The 25,723-nt window shown below is 50.9% G+C and overlaps 1 protein-coding gene across 1 annotated transcript in view; it reads right to left on the bottom strand.

The window, feature by feature from the left end:
* Positions 1-25,723, bottom strand: part of OTOF (otoferlin) — a 91,479-nt gene that overhangs the window by 27,679 nt on the left and 38,077 nt on the right. The window contains exons 6-11 of the mRNA XM_043469149.1: positions 13,539-13,612; positions 11,875-12,001; positions 11,360-11,414; positions 3,960-4,091; positions 671-733; positions 159-243 (exon numbers count right to left, since the gene is read on the bottom strand). Of these exons, the coding sequence (XP_043325084.1) occupies positions 159-243; positions 671-733; positions 3,960-4,091; positions 11,360-11,414; positions 11,875-12,001; positions 13,539-13,612 (536 nt within the window). The remainder of the gene's footprint in view (positions 1-158; positions 244-670; positions 734-3,959; positions 4,092-11,359; positions 11,415-11,874; positions 12,002-13,538; positions 13,613-25,723) is intronic.

Genomic DNA, 25,723 nt, shown 5'->3' with positions numbered 1-25,723 from the left:
TTCCCCCACTCCGCTTTCAACTTCAACTGCAGTTCACACCTGTCCCCAGCAAGGCTCTGTCCCCATTTGCTTCTGTGAGGTGTGTTAGAGGCTGTATGCATGACCCGTGCTCCTGGAGCCACATGCACCAGTACTGACCCAGCCACGAAGCTACTCACCCGGCTGGGAGTACACGGTTCCCACGTCCATTTTGAAGGACCCCACCAGGGTGCCGCTGCGCAGCAGGTTCTTGGAGTGAATCACCTTCCAGGCAAAACCACCAGCCGTTGATCAGGCGGGATGGGGCTGAGGCCGTGGGGCAGGGAAGGGCTGACTGATAGAGGGGCCCCCCTCCAACTCTTTCTGGGGAAGTGAGCTTCAGGTCAAGCAAGAGGGTGTCTGGCAGGGCAGGGGTATCTCTCTGAGGCTTAGTATCAGCCCCTTCTGCCTTGCCAGTGTTTTGCTGGCTGCCAGGTACAGGTGAGCAGGTTGTACACTGCACAGAATGATGTGGCTAATGGGGTGAGAGGGGCCCAACTCCAGCCTGTGCCCTGCTTGGCTGGCTGTGACTTTTTTTTATGGCTGTGTCTTCTTATGGCTGGCCTGCCCAGACAGGGTGCCCTTTTCAAGGCTGCACAAAGGTACAGTTTGAGCTAAGAGCCCCACCTGCCGGGCACTGCTCCCCACTCACCGAGATCTTGATGATCTTGTCGAACATGACATCAGGAGAGACATGGAAGTCAAAGACGAAGTACTAGGGGGGAAAGACCCAGGCCTGCTGTCACTTGGCGGGCCAAGGCTCAGTGCCAGTCCCCTCTGTCCTGGCATTGCTGGTCTGCACCAGCCCATGCCCCCTGAGCCCTGAAGTTTGGATAAGTAGGAGGGGCAACAACTGGTCCCCTCTGATCACAGCTCTCAGGGGCAGTGAGGAGTCATGCGGCCCTGAGCACCTCATCGTTCTGAACCTCAGCTTCCTGAGCTGTCAAATGGACATAATGACACCCGCCCATGTACAGTCTCATTATGAGGTTTGATGAGATACATGTAAGATACTGTAAGATACACTGTAGTTGTGTAGGTCCCATAGACATCACCATTAAACCACAAGGCTGCCTAGAAGATGCACCCCAAGTTTGGAGGTGTTAAAATGTAAAGTAAGCTGAGACTTAGAACTGAGAGCTGATGAACTTAATCTGCTACAAACACAAATGCTGGGGGCACGATTGGTCCTCTCCAGCTGGGAGCTGCCACTCATAGTTGCTGTGCTGGCCCAAGTCTCCTGGCCTCGGGGTGCAGGCCCTGGGGACGAGAGTGTGGGCAGCGAGCAGAGGGCCTGCTGCTTTGGTGAACTCAAGGGCACGGAGATGGAAGAAATGTTGAAGTGCTTGGAGTAAAGGAGGAGAATCTGTTTCAGCTGCTGGGGGCGCACACTAGATCACTGTGGGTAAAAGTGCAGTTTTAGAGCCATGAAGCCTGAGCTTTCACTGTTGAGCCAATTGCTTCCTTTTCTGAATTTCAGTTTACGCCTCTGTGATGGGGGATAATAAACCAGGGCCTCCAAGTGGGACCACTCTGGGGCGGCATTCTTGTCATTGCTGGGAGGCGTGATTGTGAATCTAAATATGATGACCTGGGTCAAGGAACTTCCCTGGGGATCCAGTGGCTAAGACTCTATGCTCCTAATGCAGGGGGCCTGGGTTTGATCACTGTTCAGGGAACTAGATCCCACATGCCACAACTAGAGATCCTGAGTGCTGCAACTAAGACCTGCTGTTTAGTTGCTAAGTGGTGTCCGCCTCTTTTGCGACCCTATGGACTGTAGTATGCCAAGCTCCTCTGTCCATGGGATTCTCCGGGCAAAAATACTGGAGTGGGTTGCCATTTCCTTCTCCAGGGGATCTTCCTTACCCAGGGATCGAACCCAAGTCTCCTGCATCTCCTGCATTGGCAGGTGGATTCTTTACCACTGTGCCACCTGGGAAGCCCCAGATATAAATACAGAGCTTGGAAAATGGTTTCTAGGCTGGAACTAGGAGGTGTCCTGTTTGCAGCTCCCATGTTGCCAGTCATGAGCCTGGCGCAGAGCAGAGGCCCAGCGTATCTCTGTTTCATCTTTTGGATAAATATCCATTCAGAAACATCCATTCAGTGTTACCAAAGCCCTCCAGGTACAAGGCAGGCCCTGGAGTGGGCTACAGTGATGCAGGAGATCAGGAGCCTCCTGGGTTGGATATGAAGGACCAAATGCAATTCAGGGATGTTATTGTCAAAGGAGAGGGAAATACTCTGACTTCTGACCTAGAGAGTACATTTGAGTTGGGCCCTACAGAGTGAGTAGGAGTTTTCTAGGGAGCCACCAAGTGGGGAGATCAGTTCTGTTTCCTTGGAAGGAGGAAGCCACTTGAATGAAACATGAGGTGCATGGACCTGGTGCAAGGTGAGCTCTCCAGTAAGCCAGACAGGCCTCCACCACTATCAAATAACCGTGGAAGGCCGTGGGGGCCCTGTCTCCATATCTGTTAGGGAAAAATAGATCTTATGTAGGCCAGAGGCTTTTCCAGTCGGGGATGTGTCCTGACCTAAGGTCAGAGATGTTGAGCCTGAGTTTCCTGACCCCTGGGAAGGTTGTCACATGGGGCCGAGGGGGTCCAGAACAGCAGTGTCCCCAGCCTGGGACCTGCAGGAAACCAGCTATGAGAGTGGGGCCTCTCTGTGATTGCTTTGGAGACTTCAGTCAGGCCCTGGCCTCAGCCTGGGTCCCTGTGAAGGGCAGAGACAGGCCTGGGTTTTACTTCTGCAGGTTCCCTGCTGGGGCCTCCCACAGTTTCCAGAGAGATGCCCCCACCTCCGAGTAGCAGACCCTCACCACACCCAGGATGGACAGTGAAATGCGGGATGCCCATGCCTCAGTAGGGCCAGCCTGGCACAGCTCACTGCCTGGAGCCACTGAGAAGCAGCCTGGAGGCCCCTCCCGGAAAGGGAGGGCCAGAGTGGCCAGGCCAGTGACTTCTGGGTTAGGGTGGTGTGTGCTCAGGTATCTGAGGGGCACGCTTCACCACAGCTGATTAAGATGGGCCCCTCCCTGGAGCCCAGACTCAGAGGCTGTGTCCGATGGGGCAGGGGGTGGCCATCCGAGATGGCAGACAGAGCGCAGTGAGCGGAGGCAGAACAGTCTGGGCCCTGCTCTGTCTATAATACTCTCTGTGATCTCAGCCCTTTTCATAGTGTGGCCTCAGTCTCCTCTGTAAGGTGGGGAGACTGAACTAGAACTGAGATTCTGTAACTTCAGTGTGGCCTCAGACAGCTGCAACGAACAGCAGTGGGGACCAGGCCTTTCCCCTCCCACTCCCCAAGCATCACAGCCAGTGGTCTGGAAGGACCTCGAAGAGATTCAGGCACCCAGGATGGCAGCTGAGCAGAAAGTGTGCACATACAGAACTTGACTCTGGCACTTGGCACCTGGGCCAGGTCTTTCTCCAGGAGCCTCAATATCCCTTGTATAAAATGGGATTGATGGTGACAACTTCTGATAGCGTGAGAGTCAGAAGAGATGATGCACCTACAGCATTTAGAAGAGCGCCCCGCACACAGCAAGTGCTCATTATTGGTTCTAGTGCCCCCATGGGCCAGGGCTGGAAGGAGGCTGCCCTGCCCCAGGGCTCTGGCTGGGGAAAGAGCTGGAACCCGGCCTCACAGGGTGTGAGGTTCACTCACTGGCACTGGTGGGAGCAGCACTGGGGAGGACAGGGGCTGGCTTCCTTTCACAGGGTGGGCCCTGGCCAGACCAGGGTCAGGCTGGGTCTGGACTGGAGGTTCAGAGGACGTGGCACTCAGCATGCTGGGGGGTGGACCAAGGTCACCTGGCTGGTAGCCTTTTGTGACTCTTGAGTCCCAGCTTCTCCTATTGGCCCGATGGGGCCGGGGCCCAGGCTCTGCCACAGTTTGGAGGACTCTTCCCCACCCAGGGCCCCAGGGCTGACCTCATTATAGTAGGGGCAGTTAGTGGACTCCTTCATGGAGGTGTACTTCTTGTCGTCGCCCACCTCCACACACACCACGGGGTCCATGTTCAAGCCCACCAGCTGCCGAGCCTCAATGACTGTGATGCTGACCTGCAGGCAGGAAAGAGGGGAGATGAGAAGGAAAGCCCGTGAACTTGGAGCAGGTTTTGCAGGAGTCAGAGCCTGGTTGGTACCAGTCTGAGCACTGCTGAATCTGCTGGTGATCCTGGGTGTCTCCCCTCACCAAGCCTCAGTGCCCTCATTTATAAAGAAGGGAGTGAACTGGATCACCTTCAAGTAGGTGTGCACCAGAATTACCAGGGGGAGGGGAAGGGGGAGGGTGAGAGGAAGGAGGCGGGGTGGTGGTTAAAGACCCTGAGGCCACTACACCACACTCCAGACCAACGCAACCCAATCCTGGGAGGGGATGGGGAAGTGTTGTCCAGCATCTGTGTTTTTAAAGCTCCCAGATGATTCCAAGAGTTTTCACTGGCATCAATGGTCCTGCCGCACAGAGGGCTGCAAACTCACTCCCACCCACCGAGATTTTGTGCACTCAAGAATTAAGCTTTCTAAGTCTCCATTAACATGCACTTAGTTTTCTACTCCAGTGTTTTTCATTTGAGTCCTGCAAACCTCTGCTATCTCTTTTTTTTATTACTGGAATTTGGCCCCTTTCCTTATTCCTGGTTTCCCTTCCTTTAATTTCTTTGAGTGCCCAGTAAGGCTTTAGTGCCCAGCTGGAGCACATTTTTTTTTTGTCTTGATATTTGTATGTTGTGTGCAGTCTGTATTTTTTCAGTGGTGTCCACCTCTCTGGAATCGTACTTCTATACTAGGAAGTCATTTTTCAGTTGTTCATCTATTCGACAAATATTTGCATATACATACAGAGAGAGAGACGTGTGTATATGTATGCATGTGTGCATAGTTTTCCTGAACTCTCATTTTAAGCCATCAGTTGTTGCTTGAATCTGGAGCTGTCAAGCTCCACTAGGGTGGCCATGATAAATAAGAAGACTGGGGGGTTCCTGAAATGACAATGAGCCTCAGTTTTCTCAGCTGTAACCAGAGACAGCTTCTATCCATAAATTTGCCTTAGGTTTGAATGACATAATGTTCACTGAAGTGCTTTGTAAACTGTTGAAAGTCTAGAAGATGTGAGATCTTGTTATAAATGGCTTCTCAATAGAATTTACCTTCAGTTAATTGGTTGGGTCCCAGGCAGGTAGGGTCATGTGTGACGCTTAAGTCTCTGGAACTTGCACTTTAACAAAATAGCCTATGCTGACCTAGTATTAGCATTTCCCTCAGCACTCTTCTAATGAAACCGTATGAGTTGCTTTTTATGCTTCTCATCTTGCAAAGTTGGTATTTTAATTGCTGTGCTTTGATGCAACTGCTAAATATGCTTTTTACTCAAGAGAATTATTTTCCCTTTTCATGAAAAAGAATAGCCTTGAAAATTATCTTCCACTGTGTCCATCAAAGTCTTATAAATATTCTGAAGGCCAAGAAAAATCCATGCATTAAAACTAATGATGTTAAAAAAATAGAAACCCTGATGACAACGAGAACATTGCCAAGCAAGTATACAGAACTAGAAACTGAATATTTACTAATTGAAGTAACACTTGAACTATGAAAGCAAGCATTTCTATGTGAACTTGAGGCTTTAAATGGAATGGAACTGAGAATATGGAGCTCTGAAGGAGTTTACCATTTCTTCAGGGAGCTAAAAGCAATATAGAGCCCTTCTGAGAAGTTTACTTCTCAGAGAAGAGAGTAAACAGACACTAGAAGTCCTCCCAGAGCATTCTTTGCATAGTAGTTTATAGAGTTTTAAACTCTGTGAAGCTTTTTTTACCAAAGAGGTTTTTTTTTTTTTAAATTTCATTTTCCCCCCACAACTAACCAATCCCCTCTCCTCCGTAAAAAAACGAAAAGAAAGTATTTTCAAGACTAGTAACTCAAGACTAGGAAGTAGACAAACACAGTGTTGGCCTAATAAGGTACTAAAGAGATGCCATCAGGAGGTTCATCCTTGCAATGTGAGAAGTTGATTGGCTTCTCTGTTTTTCATCCAGAGCCCAGCCATCATGACAGCCTTTCTGCCCCCTAGTCCTCTTTAGGAGTAGAGGACTCCTGTTTTTCCGTGATGGAAGAGGAAGAGGCAAATACAGCCACAAAGGGACCAACAGACCAGCTAACCAAGGAAACTCTTGGTGACTGACTATTACATCTTCTTATCCCAAGATAAAGGACACGATCCCCAGGTGGCTTCATGAAAGTCATCACCAGGAACAATGCTAAGTGTAAACCTGTACCTCTGTCTTGGGAGAACCCATGAGTCACAGTGCTCTCTGACCTGCTCCTGAGGGATCAGATAGGGCTGTAAGAACATGGGTGGTAGAACTGCCATATGACCTAGCAATCCCACTTCTGGGCATACACACCGAGGAAACCAGATCTGAAAGAGACACGTGCACCCCAATGTTCATCGCAGCACTGTTTATAATAGCGAGGACATGGAAGCAACCTAGATGCCATCAGCAGACAAATGGATAAGGAAGCTGTGGTACATATACACCATGGAATATTACTCAGCCATTAAAAAGAATCATTTGATCAGTTCTAATGAGATGGATGAAACTGGAGCCCATTATACAGAGTGAAGTAAGCCAGAAAGATAAAGACATTACAGATACTAACACATATATATGGAATTTAGAAAGATGGTAATGATAACCCTATATGCAAAACAGAAAAGACACAGATGTACAGAACAGACTTTTGAACTGTGGTGGAGAGGGTGAGGGTGATGTTTTGAACAGCATGTGTATTTATCTATGTGAAACAGATCACCAGCCCAGGTTGGATGCATGAGACAAGTGCTCGGGCCTGGTGCACTGGGAAGACCCAGAGGGATTGGGTAGAGAGGGAGGTGGGAGGGGGGATCGGGATGGGGAATACATGTAAATCCATGGCTGATTCATGTCAATGTTAAAAAAAAGAAAAAAAAAAAGAACATGGGTGGGAGCTTGAGATGAGATTAGTGCTGCTCTCCTGAAACATCCTTTACCTTCTCTTGTCTCCAGGTGACAGGGATGTGATATGTTCAGTTGAGTGTTTTGAGAAGACCGTTCCAGTGGTGGTGTAGAGGATGGTGTGGAGGAAGCAATATGAAGATAGGGAGACCAGATAGGAAGTAGGTGCCATATTGTGCTTGAACTGGGGAGATGACATGGGGATGAAAACTGGAGAGATGTTTGGAGGTGACAATGTATATGATCTTGGTGCCAGGAAGAGAGGGTACAGCTCAAGACTCCATGATCCACCAAGAACATGTCTGCCAAGTGCCACGCTTTGCCCACTCTGATGGGCAAACTGCATATTCCCAAGGAGGAAGCCGTGGCTTCTCGCTTTTGAGATATAATCAGGAAAGGGTTTACATATAACGTGCATTCTAATAAGCAGAGACATTACTTTGCCAACAAAAGTCCGTCTAGTCAAGGCTATGATTTTTCCAGTAGTCATGTATGGATGTGAGAGTTGGACTATAAAGAAAGCTGAGCGCTGAAAAATTGATGCTTTTGAACTGTGGTGTTGGAAAAGACTCTTGAGAGCTCCTTGGACTGCAAGGAGATCCAACCAGTCCATCCTAAAGGAGATCAGTCCTGGCTGTTCATTGGAAGGACTGATGTTGAAGCTGAAACTCCAGTACATTGGCCACCTAATGCAAAGAGCTGACTCACTGGAAAAGACCCTGATACTGGGAAAGATTGAAGGTGGGAGGAGAAGGGGACGACAGAGGATGAGATGGTTGGATGGGATCACTGACTCAATGGACATGAGTTTGGGTAAACTCCAGGAGTTGGTGATGGACAGGGAGGCCTGGCGTGCTGCGGTCCATGGGGTCGCAAAGGCCGGGCACAACCGAGCGACTGAACTGACTGACTGAAACAGAAGAAACAAAGGGCCCTGGGACCTTGTTTCAGAGCTACCCAATCTTTAGGATGGTTCTCGGCCCTGGGGATCCTTTCTGGATCTGAGTTCAGCTAAGTCCCTCTGGCTGAGGTCTTTCTAAATTGGCAAAGCCAAGTTCTCCGAGAGAGTGAAGTCTTTCTGATAGGTTTTCTTGCTTTATACGTTGCACTCATTGAAAGCAAGAATAATCCCACATTTTCACCCTCACAGCTCTCTCTCCAAGTCTGTTAACACTTACAGTTGAGTTGTGAACCAACCTGTCAGGGAATGCTGTGTTACCAGGTTAAACATGAATACAACTGCTTTGTTCAGTTTAGAATGTTTACAAAGTCTTCAGAGGCAGACTCTCTAGTCCACTTAATAAAAGTCTCTGGCAGGAAGCAGTTTGAGAGGGCTTTTGAAAACACGCACTAGGCAGTAAGCTAAAGATGAAAAGAGACCAGAGGGAGAGATGGTCCCCAATTATTTGTTCTGACGATGAGATAGGACACCCACAGGACTGACCTTTGTTTCTAGTTTTGAATAATTGCGTGACCTGGGGCAAGCTCCTTATCTACCCTGGACCTCAGTTTCTCACCTATGAACTATAGTAATACTGATGTTTGGGTGGTTGTTAAGATTATATTAAAACTTAAACAGTTACACTAGTTACAACAATAACAATGGCACCATTTTCTATGTGTCCTTATGTGGCAGACTGGTGACACTGTGGAGGGAAGGGTATCTGACTATGAGGGTCTTCGTTCTTTGGAAATTTTTCTCTTCTCAGCTTGGGGTATAGCCCCGAGCCCAGTGTCCTGGAAAAGCCCTCAGAAGTGTTAGAATGTTCTATGCTTGGGTTTTGGCAGAGAGGTGAGGAGGTGACATTCCCAAATGTCCTAGGAGCTCAGTGGTGTGACGCTGTCTGAAACCACAGGGGCAGGTCTGCTTGACAGGGTGAATTTTCTTTTCTTTTCTTTTTTCTTTTTTTTTGGACAGGGTGAATTTTCAAGCCCCTGGGAAGATGGTCACCAACTGGATGGAAACAAACTGAAGCAAGGATTCAGGGAGACAAGGTGTGTCCTTGAGGATACATGACCAGATGCACCTGCTACAGAGAAAGGTGGTGTCTAGTCCTAAATATCTTCTCCTGAGTGAGGTGAGGTCAGCTGCCCTTAAAGAAGGGTGCATGAGGCCTGGAAAGTCAAAGATCAAACCCTGACACAGGAAAAGGTATTCTGATTCTGGGGCCTGGCATTGGACCTAGGCAGGAAGTGCAAGGGCATTCAGGTGGGGTCTCCTGAAGGCTCTAACTCCCCTGACCAGCCAGCACTCTCACTCAATTCTAGGAATGCCCAGCAGCCTTTCACAGCAGCTGGGCCTTGTTAGCCCCTAAGGGAGGGTCCAGAGGAATGCATGATCCTCGGACCCTTCTCGTTTGCAGTTTATAAATAAGTAGTGATTCCGGTTTTTATGTTAGCCTATCCCTGGTGGCTCAGACGGTAAAGCATCTGCCTGCAATGCAGGAGACCTGGGTTCAATCCCTGGGTTGGGAAGATCCCCTGGAGAAGGAAATGGCAACCCACTCCAGTACTCTTGCCTGGAAAATCCCATGGACAGAGAGCCTGGTAGGCTACAGTCCATGGGGTTGCAAAGAGTCGGACACGACTGAACGACTTCACTTTCACTGTGAGTTATGTTAGTGTAACTCAGTCTCCCAGGCTCCAATCAACTCTGGGAGAAGAGACAAAATTGAAGGTGTGGCCCTGCAAAGCTGCAGATGAGGCCTGGAGCTGGGAGGGCTACAATGGGGCCCTCTGCCCATGTGGCACTCTCCCCGTAGCTCCCAGCCATGCCCCATCCACTTGCACTGGTGGCCACATTATCAATCTCACAGCTGCAAATCTCTCCAGACCTCAGCCATTTGGTCTCCAGTTTTAGAAACACACAAATAAAAAAATTAAGTGTTAATTTCAGAAAATATAGAGAGGCAAAAAGAAGGAAAATATCCCCCCATTCTCAGCATCTATAGATAGCCAGGATTGACATTACTTCCAGCATTAAAATAATACAAAGCAACAATTTAGAAAAAAATCACACCAAATAATCTATATTTCTTTCAGTTCAGTTCAGTTCAGTTGCTTAGTCATGTCTGACTCTTTGCGACCCCATGAATCGCAGCACGCCAGGCCTCCCTGTCCATCACCAACTCCCGGAGTTGACTCAAACCCGCGTCCATCGAGTCGGTGATGCCATTCAGCCGTCTCATCCTCTGTCGTCCCCTTCTCCTCCTGCCCCCAATCCGTCCCAGCATCAGGGTCTCTTCAAATGAGTCAACTCTTCGCATGAGGTGGCCTAAGTATTGGAGTTTCAGCTTCAGTATCAGTCCTTCCAATGAACACCCACGACTGATCTCCTGTAGGATGGACTGGTTGGATCTCCTTGCAGTCCAAGGGACTCTCAAGAGTCTTCTCCAACACCACAGTTCAAAAGCATCAGTTTTTCGGCGCTCAGCTTTCTTCACAGTCCAACTCTCACATCCATACATGACTACTGGAAAAACCATAGCCTTGACCAGATGGACCTTTGTTGGCAAAGTAATGTCTCTGCTTTTTAATATGCTGTCTAGGTTGGTCATAACTTTCCTTCCAAGGAGTAAGCATCTTTTAATTTCATGGCTGCAATCACCGTATTTCTTTAGAGGCCCTCATTTTAAATGTTTTTGTGAAGTTCTTTGGTCTGTCTATGTTTTTTCTAAGTCCCTCTCACTTTATAAAGTCCATTACAAAATCCTAAGAGAGCTTTGACCAGCTTAAGCAGAGTTCAGACCCTCCTTTTTGGGTCTGTATCCTTCTACTTATGCCACTGTGCCCTTTTTGGGTCTCTCTCTCTCTACTTATGACACTGTGTCCACAGTGCTTGAACAGTAAGGAGATCAAACCAGTAAATCCTAAAGGAAATCAACCTTGAATATTCATTGGAAGGACTGATGCTGAAGCTGAAGCTCCAATACTTTGGCCACCTGATGCGAAGAGCCGATTCATTGGAAAAGACCCTCACACTGAGAAAGATCGAAGGTAAAAGGAGAAGAGCGGGGAAGAGGATGAGATGGTTAGATAGCATCATCGACTCAGTGGACATGAGTTTGAGCAAACTGCAGGAGACAGTGAAGGAGAGGGAAGCCTGATGTGCTGCGGTTCATAGGGTCGCAAAGAGTCGGACACGACTTAGTGACTGAACAACAACAACAATCAGTGCTTTCCAGGAACAAGCTTAATTTGGTAATTTATATTCAGCTTGTGGTTCTCCATGATCCCCAGATCCATGCTCCACAGAGTCTAAAACACTCATCTGGCTGGAACCACCTGTGAGAGACTCAGGAAGACAAGAGGACTCTTGCTGCCCCCACGTACCTGGTAGTCCATGGGCCGCCCGGCACTTGGCTCCATCTTGATGTCTGGCTTAGATCTGAGAAGGAGAATGTACTGTCAGGCTGGGTGTGAGGGGACTGCTTGCAGGGGAGGAGGACACTGGCAGTGGTTAGACCTTGGAGAAGGGCAGAAGGACAGAGTCATGATTGTCAAACACTCCAGGACTGCCAAACAGAAAGGGGATTAGCGGTTCTCAGAGGCTCTAATAGAGAGGACTAACCAATGGCAGAAGTAAAAGGTCATTAGGTCAACAGATTCAAGTGTTGGGTAGCCCTGTGATTTCCCTTTGTCTGGAGGTATTCAATGACCTGGGAATAGCCCTCTGCCTTTGCAGGGAGGGAGGTGAGGGAGATATCCAGGAAAAGAAGAAAGGGGCAAAGTTAGGAAGGAGCTGTCCATGGGCTCTGATTCTTCTCCACCCCAAGTCCAAACATACCAAGCTAGGCCTGCCTGACGTGGTGAAGCCAACCATGGCTGTGAGGCTCCTGCCCACTTACCGCTTGTTGGAGACGTTGGTGGTGAGGGCTGTGACGGATGCTAGCGACACGGAGTCAGGGTCCAGCCCATCCCCCAGCCGAATGGCCAGGCGGTCAAGGTCCTCCATCTCCAGCACAGCTGGCTCATCTGGGGAAGAGGGAGGACTAGTTAGGTGGACTGGATGGTGGGCTAGTGATGGTATTTCCTCTTTTACTTTGGCGTCCAGGAAGCTAATAGTCAATTTCCAGGTTTACTTGGTGGCATCTACTTAGAATGCTATAGTCTGCATATCTGCAGTGTTTCTGACCTAATTTTCATCTTTAACAGGTATTGTATCTGGCCTTGCCTTTTAATTTTAATTAAATATAACTCATCCCTGGAGAAGGAAATGGCAACCCCCTCCAGTATTCTTGCCTGGGAAATCCCATAGATGGAGGAGCCTGGAAGGCTACAGTCCATGGGGTTGCAAGAGTCAGACATGACTAGTGACTAAACCACTGCCACAATTCACTTGTGCAAGTACTGAATATCCTGTGTGGAAGAAGGTCAGGAATAGAGAATCCATACTTATGTATCTTATATCAATGGCTACCACTTACTGAGTGGCTACTACATGTCAGGCACAATGCTAGGCACTTTATTTATTTATTTATTTTTTTGCCCCCCTCCCTAGGCACTTCATACACACATGTCTCTAGCCCTCATAATCTTCATAGTCATATCTTGCCAATATAGGTACTATTCTCACATCACAGACAAAGAAATTGAGACTCAGGAAGGAACTTATCTTTGTAAAATAGCTTATGGACTTCAGAACCTAACCCTGTACTGATGTGTGTTAATCCAATGAGACGAAGGAATGACGATTCTGAGAAGCTACCCAAGGATGATGGGTTTGAGTCTCAGCCAGCAGCTCTACCCTCTCCAATCTAGGAAGGAGAAAGGCACAGCTGGAATATACATGCGGGGAAAAGATAAGGAGAGAGATTCTGGGCCACACGGGGGATGCTGGGAGAGAAGCCAGGAGCCCTGAGGATGGTGGATGTGGGATCCACAGACCTGGCTTAGAAAGCTACACACAGCTCCACTGTACTTCCATTTCTCCCCTTAAACAGCTGTCGTATCCCCTCACCAGTGCCACAGGCCACTCCAGTCTTCCAGATCCACCCTGCTTCTCTCCCCCAAGGCGGTCCCTGCAGCCTCCTGAGAGGGAACTGGGTAAATGTTGGGCAGAGAGTCCTGCCATGGAGCCGGCATTCTCAGGACTCTGATTTTCCCCTAGAAACAGGGAATTGGCCAAATAATTTTCTTCCTTTTTTTTTTTTTTTTGTTATTCCATCCTCTGATTAAAAATCCTTAGGCTTCTGTGTGAAGAATGGAAGCAAAGAGGGCAGGAGGAGCCCACTAGACAGAAGTCTCTGCTGCTACTGTTTCAGATCAGAGGAAATGTGGTCCCCACCTCCAGCCCTCGGAGCGCCCCCTTCCGGAGGACCACTCTCAGGACCGGATTTCTCTGACAGCCAATGGGAGGCCAGGCCCCTCCCAGGTGGCTCCTCCGGCCAGTAGCAGGAGAGCCCATTGGGACGCTGCCCGCGGAGAGGAGGGGTTTCGTCCTGTCAGCAGCGGAGAGAGGGGTGAACTAGGGTGAACTAGGGTGAACTTGGTCAGGGGTACGCATCCGTACCTTGTCTTTGCGGTTCCTCCTTGTGAGGTCGGTTCTTGCCGAGCTTCATGGCGGAGAACACGCTCCTCCCGGCTCTGTGAGGGGGCAGCCAGAATGAGGTGGAGGGAGATGGACGTCAGGAGGAAGACACACAGACGACGGAAGAGCAAAATCCGAGAGAACTCGTAAGGGAAAGGACGATCCAAGCCCCAGCCCCTTACCTACTGGTCCCGAGATATCCTGGGGGCCAAACTTCCCAAGTTGGGAGCCCTGAAGAACTAAGGCAGAGGAACCTCCCTCATATCCTCCTTCCCCATGCCTTCACACCATTAAGGAGCAGGTTGGAGACGGAGACCACAAGAAGGTGGCCTTCAGGTGGAAAAAACCGTTTAAACTGGAGCCTGTCAGGGTCCTAATCCCAGCCCCCTCAGTTCAGTCTTAGAGCTCTGAGCTCCACCAGTGGGCAAGGCTCATCCTCTCCCACTGTGCGCTGTACTTTGGCTGGATGGAAAGAAAGTCAGACAACGAGAGACAAAGCCTCAGAACAGAAGGACAGGAATAGGACTCAGAGGGGCAGAGCTGATGAGCAGGTAGGAGGTGTGGTTGAAACTAGCTGCTTAGTTCTCAGACAGCCCTGGTACTCAAAGCCTGCCTTTGTGCCCTTGGATTCTCCTTGGTCCCCAGTGAAAAGGAGATGGGCCCTTTCCTGTCCCCACCTTTGGTCCTGGTTTTACCCTTTTTCCTGTCTCTTTTCACTCCAGGCAACCCCCGCCCCCTGACCTTCTGTCAACCTCCGGGAATGTATGGAAGGCTCCATGGTTCCTACCTCTTCCTCTGTTGGTCTGGCCTTGTGACCCCAGGTGAAGGGCCTTGCAGTCAGGAGAGCTGAGGGAAGGGGGCAGGGGGTCCTTACTGTCCCTCCAGTGATGTCCCTGCAGCCGAGCTTGCGATCCTAACTCCAGGAGGGACCAGGAGTAGGACCAGCAGGGGGTAAAGTGCAGTATTCCATTACCCTGTCAATATTGCATGAGTTGGACACCTGACTCCCTGCACTTCCCATTCTCCCTCCTCCTGGCTCTGCCCCTGTCAACCTGGGCCCCATCCCTAGGTGGGGCAGGGTGCAGACTCTAACCCTGAGCTCACCTTAGCAGAGCCCACCCATCTTTGGGTCAGGCATCTGCCAGTGGAGGTTTGGCTATGGCTCCCCAAGAATTCCTGTTCTTTATTTTGAGTCATGTGAGATTCTGGAAAACCTTCTGTCCTTGTAGAGATGGCCTAGAAACTTCAAGCCCCTCTACTTAGGGTAGGGAAGCCAATCTCATCCCCCAAACCTGGCCCTAACCTAGCTACAGGCCTTTTCTTTACTCTTTATATGCTCAGCCAGACATGGAGGAGTGTGTTAGGAGAGCAACTAAGAACCACTTCTTCATGTGGCACCAGTTCACAGTTTAGGAAACACTGGCATCTTCATGGTTTCCTAAAAAGGCATGAGGCAGGTGAAGGAAGGTTGGGGTAACAGTGATCTCTTTGCACTATACAGCATCATGTTATCTGGGGCATATCAACAGGAGGAGAAGGAAAGAAGTCACTCTAAAAAAAGTAAACCAATGCCTTTGGAATTATCTTTAAAAATTTCTCCCCAGTAAGAGACAATATAACTTTCCTTGAGCAACTAATCTGGGCCAAAGACTTTTCCAGATGTTTGCTGAATTCATCTTCACAGCAGTCCTGGGAGGGACTGCAGTCCCATATGTCCTGGGAGGGCCATATGCTTCTCCTCTTTCGACCCATGAAAAAACCTGAGGCTCAGAGAGTTGGGATGGAAGCTCCCGCCTCCCAGGGTGGCAGTACTTCCAACTGCATGCTTGATGCTGTAGGATTGCACTTCTCTGGGGGTGTGAATCCCATATCCTGACCATTGGGAATGGTGGTAGAAAGTCTCCAAGAACCAGCACAGCTTGCTGATGAGGAAAGATATCATCTTGAAGAGTCCAAGGGACCATGTTTACAGAGAGGGGACTCATGGAAAAATAATCTAAGCATCAATACATTTTGGGGAGAGAAGGCTATAAATATTAAATCACTGGTGACCTAACACTGAACAGAGCAATGAGCCTGTTAAAAAACAGTCATAGGGTGGTGAGAAAGGAACCGTCTTGCCTGGCTTAAATTGCACCATCCTGTGAGATTTCTCCCTGCTTGGTGGCCTTCAGGGCAGGGGTGCCAGCCGTACTCTGACTCTGCAACAGGAGGTGAGCCTAGTGGGGCCCTGTCTCCGCTTCCTGTCTCAGTGTTTGGGTTTCCTCTCCTCCCAGCCTTGCTGCTCTCCTGGATAACTGAGGAGTGCCCTGGAGGGCCCTGTGCTGACTATGTACAATCACTTCTTGGCCATTCCTGGGCTGTGTCATCCTTAGAGTCCCCAGCCCCGGTCCATGTGTGACCTACATGCTACCATCACACACAGTCTGCTCTAGCCACACAGTCTCCATCCCCACACCTGGGGAGACACCTTAATGTCCCCCAGGAAAATGCTTTGAGATGGTAGGTCAAAGCCAGGTGTCAGGTCAGAGTAGGCCCTGCCTGGAGAAGCCAGCTACTCTGCATCCTGGGATGGGTGGGATCTAGCCCTGCTGCCTGAGGCCCAGAGGAGGTTTGGGTGGCACGGAATTGTGGATTTCTGATGCCAATCCCAAGGACCCACCCAAGTGGAAAAGGGCCTGGGGCTTCCCTTAGGCAGTTATGGCCCTTGAATTTGAAAGTCACTTTATTCCTTAAAACAAACATATTTGGAAGCAGACATTGAGACTTTTAAAAAAATCTATATTCAACCATTGTCTACCAGAAAGTGAAAGTGTTAGCTGCTCAGTCCTGCCTGACTCTTTGCGACCCTATGGATTGGGGCCCTCCAGGCTCTTCTGTTCTTGGGATTCTCCAGGCAAGAATACTGGAGTGGGTTGCCATTTCTTTCTCCAGGGGATCTTCCTAACCTAGGGATCGAACTGGGGTGTCCTGCATTGCAGGCAGACTCTTAACCATCTGAGCCACCAGGGAAGCCTGACTGTTGTCTACTAGACCCTGAAGCAATTCAACGAAGAAACTCCTTTTCCTAGACCTTACATAATTTTAACTATCTCAAGTGGGTAAGCTCATTAATGGGGCTCCTGTGTGTCTGGGAGTATCTCAAAATGGAGACATTCTTTAAAAAAATGCATAATGTGTAGGATAAGTGTAATTCCCAGATTCTTACTGTAGGCTCTGGACCTATTTGTTTCTCTTAGACCTGCTTTTCATTCCTGTGAACTGTGGGCAGTAGAGCATGATGTCATTGGCTATCACTACCCTTTGTAATTTTCTGATTGATGACACATCATAATTCACTATAGAAAAAGCTTTTGGGCTTCCCTGGTGGCTCAGTGGTAAAGAATCCATCTGCCAATGCAGGATACACGGGTTTGATCCCTGGTTCCAGGAAGATCCCACATGCTGCAGAGCAACTAAACTGGTGTGCCTCAACTATTGAGCCTGTGCTCTAGAGCCCAGGAACTGAAACTACTGAGCCCATGTGCTGAAACTACTGAAACCTGTGTGCCCTAGGGCATGTGCTCTGCAACAACAGAAGCCCCTGCAATGAGAAGCCCATGCATCACAACTAGAGAGTAGCCCCCGTTTGCCACAGCTAGAGAAAAGTCCTCACAGCAATGAAGACCCAGCACAGCCAAAAAAGTAATTTTTTTAAAAAAAAGCTTTGAAAAAAGAAAAAAAGAAAAAGCTTTTTCTGCTTATCAGTTCCCAGAAAACAACATGCCTGTTTCTCTTGGCAAAGGGTAATGGTTATTTTTAAAATACATGTTAACTTAATCAGGGAATTTTAAAGATTACCCACTTTGTGTTAAAGATTTGGATTTCAAAAAAGGTAAATTGTTGGTTAGGTTACTGATCTACTGGTTTACTGATGTTTGTTTGTTATAAATTCTGCATTTTGTCTAGAAGGTTCTCCAATTGCTAAAGATATAGTATAGTCAGAAACAGACAAATACAACAAGCCAATAATCAACTTGGTATAAAACCACCTTGCAACCAAGTGGCTCCTTATTCGTAGCTGCATGAAAACAGGAAAAGCATGAAGCCAGGGAGGTGGGCTTCTCAGGAACCTCTGAGGGTTTGTGGTCACATCTGAGCTTTCCCATCACTGGATTCATGGCAGTCATAGAGATACGCACCCGCAATTTAGACTGCTAGTTCTCTCTAGAGAGAAGTCTTTAAAGTTAGTTCACTCATTTTAAACTCTTTTTTTTTCATTTATGGACCTAATGATTTCTTTGCTTGTTCCTTGGCTCAGAATTAGAAGAATGTCTTTGTGGTTGGGTAAAGCTCCTTGGGGAGAGCCTGGAACTCTTCAGTAATGACTTGGAGACATTCACCAAACTAGACTGTGTGAGCTGGGTCCCACTCAGTCAGGTGTCTGTGTTATCCTACAGGTTGTGACTTGGAGGGGTGGGACTGGAATTGAACCAACACTAGGCCATGGCTTCTCCAGGACTTCTGCCCTCCAACCACCTGCAGTGGGAACTGTCAGGGCTCATTAGCTCAGTTCAGCTCAGTTCAGTTACTCAGTCATGTCCAACTCTTTTCGACCCCATGGACTGCAGCATGCCAGGCCTCCCTGTCCATCACCAACTCTCAGAGCTGAGCTCATTAGCTCAGGCCTCAGGTAATTGGGAGAAACAAATTCTTACCTAAGAGATGGCTTCCCTGGTGGCTCAGAAGGTAAAGAATCTGCCTATAATGCCAGAGACCCAGGTTTGATCCCTGGGTTAGGAAGATCCCCTGGAGAAGGGAATGGTGACCCACTCCAGTATTCTTGCCTGGAGGATCCCCTGGACAGAGAGGAGCCTGATGGGCTAAGTCCATAGGGTCACAAAGAGTTGGACATGACTGAGTGACTAACTTTACCTAAGAGACACAGGATTTGGGGAAATAGAGATTTCCTTTTATTTCTCCTCAGTAGAGACAGAAACTAACAAGTTTTGCCACACAATAACCTTTCAGAGATTTAAAACAGTTCCCACAGCTTTTCTTCTTCAAGCTAAAGAATTTTGACTTATTTAATCTCTTTTTAGAAATCCCTAAGGCTCTACACATTAAGATAAGAATAATAAATGCCAGTTATGTGAATTGGAAATGGCAGAACATTAGGATGGGTCGTGCTAGGGAGCTAGCATTTACTGTGGGCCTACCGCATGCTCTCACTGAGGCACCCCTTCGTCCAGTTGTGGCCAAAGGGGCCAGGTCAGTCTGAATCCCTTGGGGTCCAGCCCAGGACAGACTGCAGAGCTGGAAATCAAGAAGGGTCTTAGAGCATCGCTGATCTCAGACAGAGAGGCTGGGGGACCGGCAGCTTGTTTGTGTCTCATAAACCTTTTATGTCCAATTGTCCATGCAGAAACCTGACCCCAAGCCCTGTCCCCAGGTGGGACTCCAAGCTCAGCATCTGCCATCATTTCCCACAGTCCCCAAGATCTGGTTCCCTGGCTCCCTCTCCAAGCCTGATACACACTCAGCCTGCGGCTTCTTCCCTTGTTTGTAACCTGGCAAACTCTCTGACCCTTCAGGTCTTGGCCTGAGTTTCCCCTCTCAGTGCTGCTGCCTTGTCATCATGTTTTTTTGCTCATGTCTAACAAGTGGGAGTTGGAATTCATGCTTTCGTTAAACGAGGCTGCGAGTCCCTGGGATCTTAATGCAAACAGTACACCAAGCCCGCATCAGTGCTTATCACTCCAGACCCCTGTACACACAATTCTGCTGTCACCATGCTAACCTCAGGTCGACTGATTTTTAACTTATTTTGGACCACTGTTCTGAGTAAATCTCTTAACATCTCTGGGGCTCAGTTTCCCTATCTGGAAAACAAAGACCACGCTCATGGCTTTTTGGCTTTTGTTGGTGTGTTTGGAGAACTGAGAGTATAATCAAGGGCTCTAAACTTCCTGGGCCTACTGTAAACTCTGGGTCAGGAGTTAAATGCCCTGGCTTTTATTTAGGCTCAGCTCTGCTCCTCTTCTGGGGCTCAGATCTGTCATTTGCAAGAATGAGTGTTGGAGCAGAGGCCCCCTGCAGTGTGCTCAACCCTGACTGTCACTCCCCTTGTGAATTCCCTGTGATGCCAGAAGGTCCTTGAGGTGACACGAGCTCTGGGGGAGCCTGGGGGACCCACCTGTCACTCCCCCCTCCATCAAGCCTTGAGACTTCCCAATACCTTGTGGTGGCCCCTCCCCATCTGGAGGCACCTCCTTGTTCCCCTCTGGGGAGTAGAGACAGTGAAGACCACCAGAGAGTGGTTGTTCCTCCTTCACTTTCTGGGCTTCATGTTCTAGCCTCCCCCTGCGGCCACTCAGCACCCAGACTTTGTCCTCCTTGGGCCTCCAGTGCCACATGTCCGTCTGCCTGGCCCTGCCCTGGTACTAGGAGGAGGCGGCACTTGGCTTCCTGGGCTGTCCTCACTCCCTCCCTCACAAGAGAGCCTGCCCACAGGGATGGGGGACTGGGCAGGGAAGTGGAGGAGGAATCGAGACACTGAAAGGAGGGAGGAGGGAGTGGAAACCAGAAGGCCCGCCCCCACCCTGACACCTCTGTGTTCCTCGCCCCTGTGGCCAGATGGAGGGACCTCCCTCATCCTGCCTTCGCTCGGTGCTGCCTCCACTCAGAGCTGGGCCCCCCCGCCACCTGCACCCTGTGCCGGGGACCCTTCCCTCTCGCGAGCCCCATGGCTCCACCCTGGCCTGGGACACCTACTTGTGCTCACCATCTCTGCCTCCCTTGGTCTTCTCTCTGCCTTTGCTGAGTAGGAGGAAGAAATGAGGAGACAAGGGGACGTGTGTGAGAGGGTGTGAACCAGAGGCACTTGCAGACTTAGTCCCTGACCCTGCTGACCCCCATGATCCCGGGGGGCCTCCTTGTCCCAGAGACCCTGCACCCCATAGCGTCTCATGTCAGCAAGCCTGAGCCTGCTGGGCAGGGGTCCCAGGTCCCTGGGCTCTGCCTGGGGGTGGGGGGCTGTAGTCCTGATTCTGGGAGAGGAGCTCTCAGGAGTGGGCCTCCAAACCCAGGAGAACCTGGAGCCTTGGTGACAGAGGAGGCTTCAGGGTGCCCGCAATCTCCCCCTGCCCCAGGTCGGGGTCTGGTGATTTCAGGATGTGGGTCGCAGGTGCCACAGGGAACACAAGATTAGAGGAGTCAGGCCATGCCCCAGGATGTGGGTCGCAGGTGCCACAGGGAACACAAGATTAGAGGAGTCAGGCCATGCCCCAGGCATGGGCCTCTGGGCTCTGTTCATCAGGCTTGATCCCCTCCAATGGAGTAAGGGGCTCCTAGGCTCTGAGGAACTCAGAGAAGAAAGGGGGGCCCAGGACATCCTGGGTCTGCAGCAATAAGCCAGCTGTGGCTCCAGGGTTCAGAGCAGGGCTCCTCCTCCTCCTTAGGGAGGCTTCCAGAAAGCCCTTCTGGAATGTTCTCTCACTGCTTCCCTGATGCTGGCACATTCCTGCCCTACCCCTCCTCACACACTCCAGGCCTCTGGGCTGGCAAAGGGGCCTGCACAGGCCCACATTCTCAGTGTAGAAATGGAGAAGGGAAAAGCCCCTCTTTCTGTGAAAAATAATACTCTTCTGATTTTACTACAACCACTTTAGTGACTACAGCTAGCATTAATATTAGTAACTGTACAGCCCTGCGTGGCCTGCCCTCAATCACGCAGCCCAGAAGGGTGGGGATGAGGGGTTTGACCTCATGGTCATCCTTGTTGCTAGGGGACCTCTTCCTGAATCCCTGGACAGGCCTGACTTTCCTCCTAGAATCCACACTGTTTTTGTAGTGTTCCAGTCTGGCCAGGTAAGTTTTGTTCCTCAGTCAACACACACACACACACACACACACACACACACACAAGCTCTCTCTCTCTCTCTCTCTCTCTCTCTCTCTGTCTCAGTTTCATTCACCTCTTCCTCAGGCTCCCGCCCCCAGCGCTCTGTGTGCACGCTTAGAAGGAACCACGGGGTGGGGGTAGGGAATCAATATGGCGGCCTCTGGGGTGAACAGAACCCCCACCTCAGGTGAAGCGGCTGAGTTTTGGAGGAGTCTCCTGAGCACTGCTTCACCACAGATCTCACCTTGGCCTTGACCCTAGCTCCTCTGGGCTGTCTGGGAGCGGCTGTAGCTCTGGAGCTCAGCCTGGTGGAGGGAGGTGAGGGGAGGGACCTTGGGAACTCTGCACTCTTGGGGTGAGGCTGAGTTTGCTGACAGCCCCCCTGCCACATGTCTATGCACACCCTGGGGCACATGCCTCGTGTGCATTTCTGTCAGAGCCCCCAGCCATGCACACATGCCCGCTGCCCCCTGGCCCCAGACATAGGAGGGAGGTCTCCATGGGTCTCCACTGTCATAGAAGAATGACCCAGAAGGAGAACAAGGAAAGTGACTCCCTCTCTCCCCTCCCCTAGGATGAGACCCAGCAGAGAGGAGCCCAGGAGGAACCCCTACATCTCCAGGGACACCAGGAAGGGCGGTGGGCAGGAGGAGGGCAGTAGGGCCAGGCAGGTGGACAAAATGAGGAGGAGAGAGTCTTGGAATACGCCTCTGTGGTGCAGCTTCGAGATTAAAGCTGGGTTCCCTTCTTTGTCCTTTCTAACAGGGGATCCTTACCAGAGCCTGGTGGTGTGTGCAGCGCCTTGGTATCACCCAGAGATAGAATGTACATGCCGGTAAGCATGTGAAAACACTCGGGCACTTGAGTGAGTGTGCACATGTGTGTATTCAGGGCTGAAGTCTCCTCTCTCCTCAGACACTGGGGCAGGTATACACTGACAGACAGGGGCCCAGAAGCCCGACTTTTTGCTTCTGAGAACAAAGTGCCCCTGGAGTTAGTAATTCATTCCATCTCTCTGCAGCACTGACGGCAAGGGAAGCGAGGGAGCCCTGCAAGTGGGTGAGACCCCGGCCCGGGGCCCAGGCGGTGGTGAAGCTAGGGCTGTGGGCAACTTTGTTGGCGGGGCCCTTGGAGTGGGATGGGGTGACAATATCTGAGAAGGATCTTGGGCCAAAAAGTCAGATGCTGCTCGGGGTAGAACAAGTTGTGGTGGGGTGACATGGAGACTGTGGGAAGGGAGGAGGAAGAAAGGGGACACTGGCTGAGCACCGGCCACAGGCCAGCACTGTCGGCCAACAGGGACTAGACAAGCAGACAGAGTGACTCAGAGGGCATGTGACTGGCCAGGGCCTGGGATTGAGGGACCATAGGAGGAGAGGGTTAATGGGAGGCAAGGGGTGCGAGTGGTGGGAGGTTGGGAGCTGGGGGGCAGAGCTGCCAGCAAACCTTCCCTGAGGTCCAGTGGGAGGAACTTTCAGGAAGATCCCTAAGGCCTTGGCAGTGTAGAGTAGTGTCTGCAAAGGTCCCTTCCAGGCGGGAGGGTGAGGGGAGATGGCAGGAGCCCAGCAGGGGGAGCCAGGCCCTTAGAGGAGACCCCCACATCATCGCCTCTGCCCTCCAAGGAATGGATCTCTTTCCACCAGTCCTGGGCTTGAGGCTGTTTCCTGGCACTCACTCCACAGCCCCCCACCCTGGCTTCTCCAGCCTGCACCCCACCCAGCCACAACCAACAGGGAGGAGTGGATTCCCACACCAGACCCTTGTGAGTCCAGACTACCAGGAGAGACATTGCTGCGTGCCAGCAATGAGTCGTTGGGAAAACAACAGAGGGGCACCCTATAGTTTGGGCACTTTGACCTACAAGGGGATGGGCCTTCCCAGGAGGGGCTGGGGGCTGGAGGCTGGAGGGCAGATGCAGGCAAAGGCGGGCTTGGGGTCAGAGCTGAGACACATGCATCCTTTCCTTCTCCCGTCCCTTTGTTGGCCACATTCTCTCAGGGGGCCTCTCTGGCCCCGAAGCCAGTGGCTTCCTCCCAGACTCCACAGCTGACAGGCCTGGCTGGCTGGCACCTATGTGAGCAGGGTGAGACACATTGAGGGTTGCGAGACCAAATTCAGGTTCTGCTCAGAACCCCACACTTCTTGACCAAGACCCCAGTGGCCCCTGTAGGCAGCTACAGGAAACTACAGCAAAGGCCAGGTTCTCTATACCAGTGCTACCTTCTCCTCACCCCTCTGCCCCGCCTCGATCTGCCGGCTGCATGGCCAGCGTGGCAGTGACACCACCCCCGAGCATTCTCAGGGTCTGTGCTGGCAGCCCCCACGCGGCTGGAAATCCACGCTCACACTCACCCAGCGCCTCCAGTGCAGGCCGGTGGCCTTGGGAAGACCAGGAGCTCTGTCTGTAGTCGTCATCCTCTTCCCATTCCCAGTCCCCGGGGTAAACGCCTCCTCCCACTCCTGCTTCCTGCCGCTACCCTGGGAGAGGCTGCGTGAGGGTCAGAAGAGGTGGGAAAGCCAGGCCAAGGCATGAGGAAAGATGGGACACTCTCTGTCTCCGAATTCCTGGGGCCCAGGACCATCTGCAGGTCTAGGACCAAAGCCCCTCAGGCTTGCCTGCATCATCTCACTGCTCCTTCCAGCAGCACCCTGGCCTACTCGTGGGCCATTCAACATTGCCTCAGCTGCAGCAACCCTGCTGCGCTCTTGGTTGCCCAGAACTCTGGAGGATGGCTCCCCATGTGTGCGCCCCACAGGACCCAGAGAACCTCTGCCTCCCTCTGGATGTCGGAGCTGGGGGCAGGGAGCCAGGATGCTCAACCCACTGTTGTTATTGACCCAGAAGGCTAGTGATTTTCCCAAAGTCACTCAGTCAGTTAGTGGCAGCAGGACGCGACTCACTGGGGCTCATCTCCCCTGATTCAGAGCCAGCGTTCCTTTCCCTGAAGTTGATGGCCCTTGAGAGGTGTCCAGTCTGTCCCCAGATAGCCCTTTCTTAAAGTTTTCTTAAAGCCCACCGGTAGTCTCAGACAAGCTCTTTTCTCTAAGAGGACAGAAGATGGGGACCTGATGGCACCCTAGTGTCCTTGTCCCCATGCTCGCTCCCCACTGGGTCCCTTCTCCTCTTTTCACCATTTCCAGCCCAATTCCTAACCCTCTCCACTGTCCAGCCAACAACCTGTTTGTCACCAGCCCTCATGAGGGGTAGCACTTGGCACCCTGGTTAAAGCCTGAGTCCCCATCAATCCCTCGACTCTCCCAGCAATAGGGTGGGGGTTCCTACTGGCCTGGGCCCCCTTGTAGAGGTAGCAGTGATGAGCCCAGTGATGGGTAGAAGGCTGGTAAATGGCAGAGCTGGGACTCAGGCCTGTGTCTCCTGAGGCCAGATTGTATGTCCTCTCCATGCCACCCAGCCTGGAGTCTAAGGAGGACCGGCTGCAAACTGGCCTGGGTGATACCGCCCACCCCATGCGAAGGTCCAGTGACATTTGCCGCAGGCATGGTTCTTTTGATCTTATTGCTGTTACTCCTCACTTGGCTCCCAGGGTCTTAAGCTTATATGTGTGTGTATCTGTCTGTCTGTGTGTGTGCAGGTGGGGGTGTGTGGTCCAAGGGCAAAAAAGGAAAATGTAATCATACAACTAAAATATAAAATTCAATTACCCTAATTTAGAATCTGTGTCTTTTTCAGGACAAGCACTGACTAAATTTCACTTGGAAAGGACAGGGTGGAAGGAAATGGGAGGGAGATGTTTCCAGTGGGAGGGGAACAACCCCTCTCTCCAAACCCATCCCCATCCTTCTGAGGCACCGCTGACTTACCTGTGTTTCACACACTATTTCCAGTGACCTGCGGAGAGTGTTTTACCAGCCTAAACCTACCAGTTTACCAGTCTGCCTCTCTGGGCCCTAAGAGTAGTACAATTGCATTTCCCTTTTTGGAAACATAGTGCATTTGGACCCAGCATCCTGTCCTCTGTGTGTGGCTGGACTTTGCAGATGTGACTCCTGGACACCAAGGGTGCCGGATGCCATCCTCTCAATGGAAGAGAGGCCAGGTCCCGACCAGGACTGCTGGCTTCACCCCGGCAGGGAGGGACACCCGCCCTTCCCTTGTATCTTCACTGAGCCAGGCTGCCTGGGGCTAGTCTGGCGCTGCTGGGTCTTGGGCCAGAGAGATCAGGGCCTCCTCCTGTCCACTTTTCCCTTTCTTTGAGGAGGCCAGAGGTCTAGCCTCTTCTACTCATGTTAGACCCGCCCTCCCGGAACGTCGCCTCCCTCAGCG

This window comes from Cervus canadensis, chromosome 5, assembly GCF_019320065.1.
Source record: "Cervus canadensis isolate Bull #8, Minnesota chromosome 5, ASM1932006v1, whole genome shotgun sequence".
Taxonomy (NCBI): domain Eukaryota; kingdom Metazoa; phylum Chordata; class Mammalia; order Artiodactyla; family Cervidae; genus Cervus; species Cervus canadensis.
Note: the sequence above shows the minus strand (reverse complement) of the source record. Positions and strands in the feature narration are given on the sequence as shown.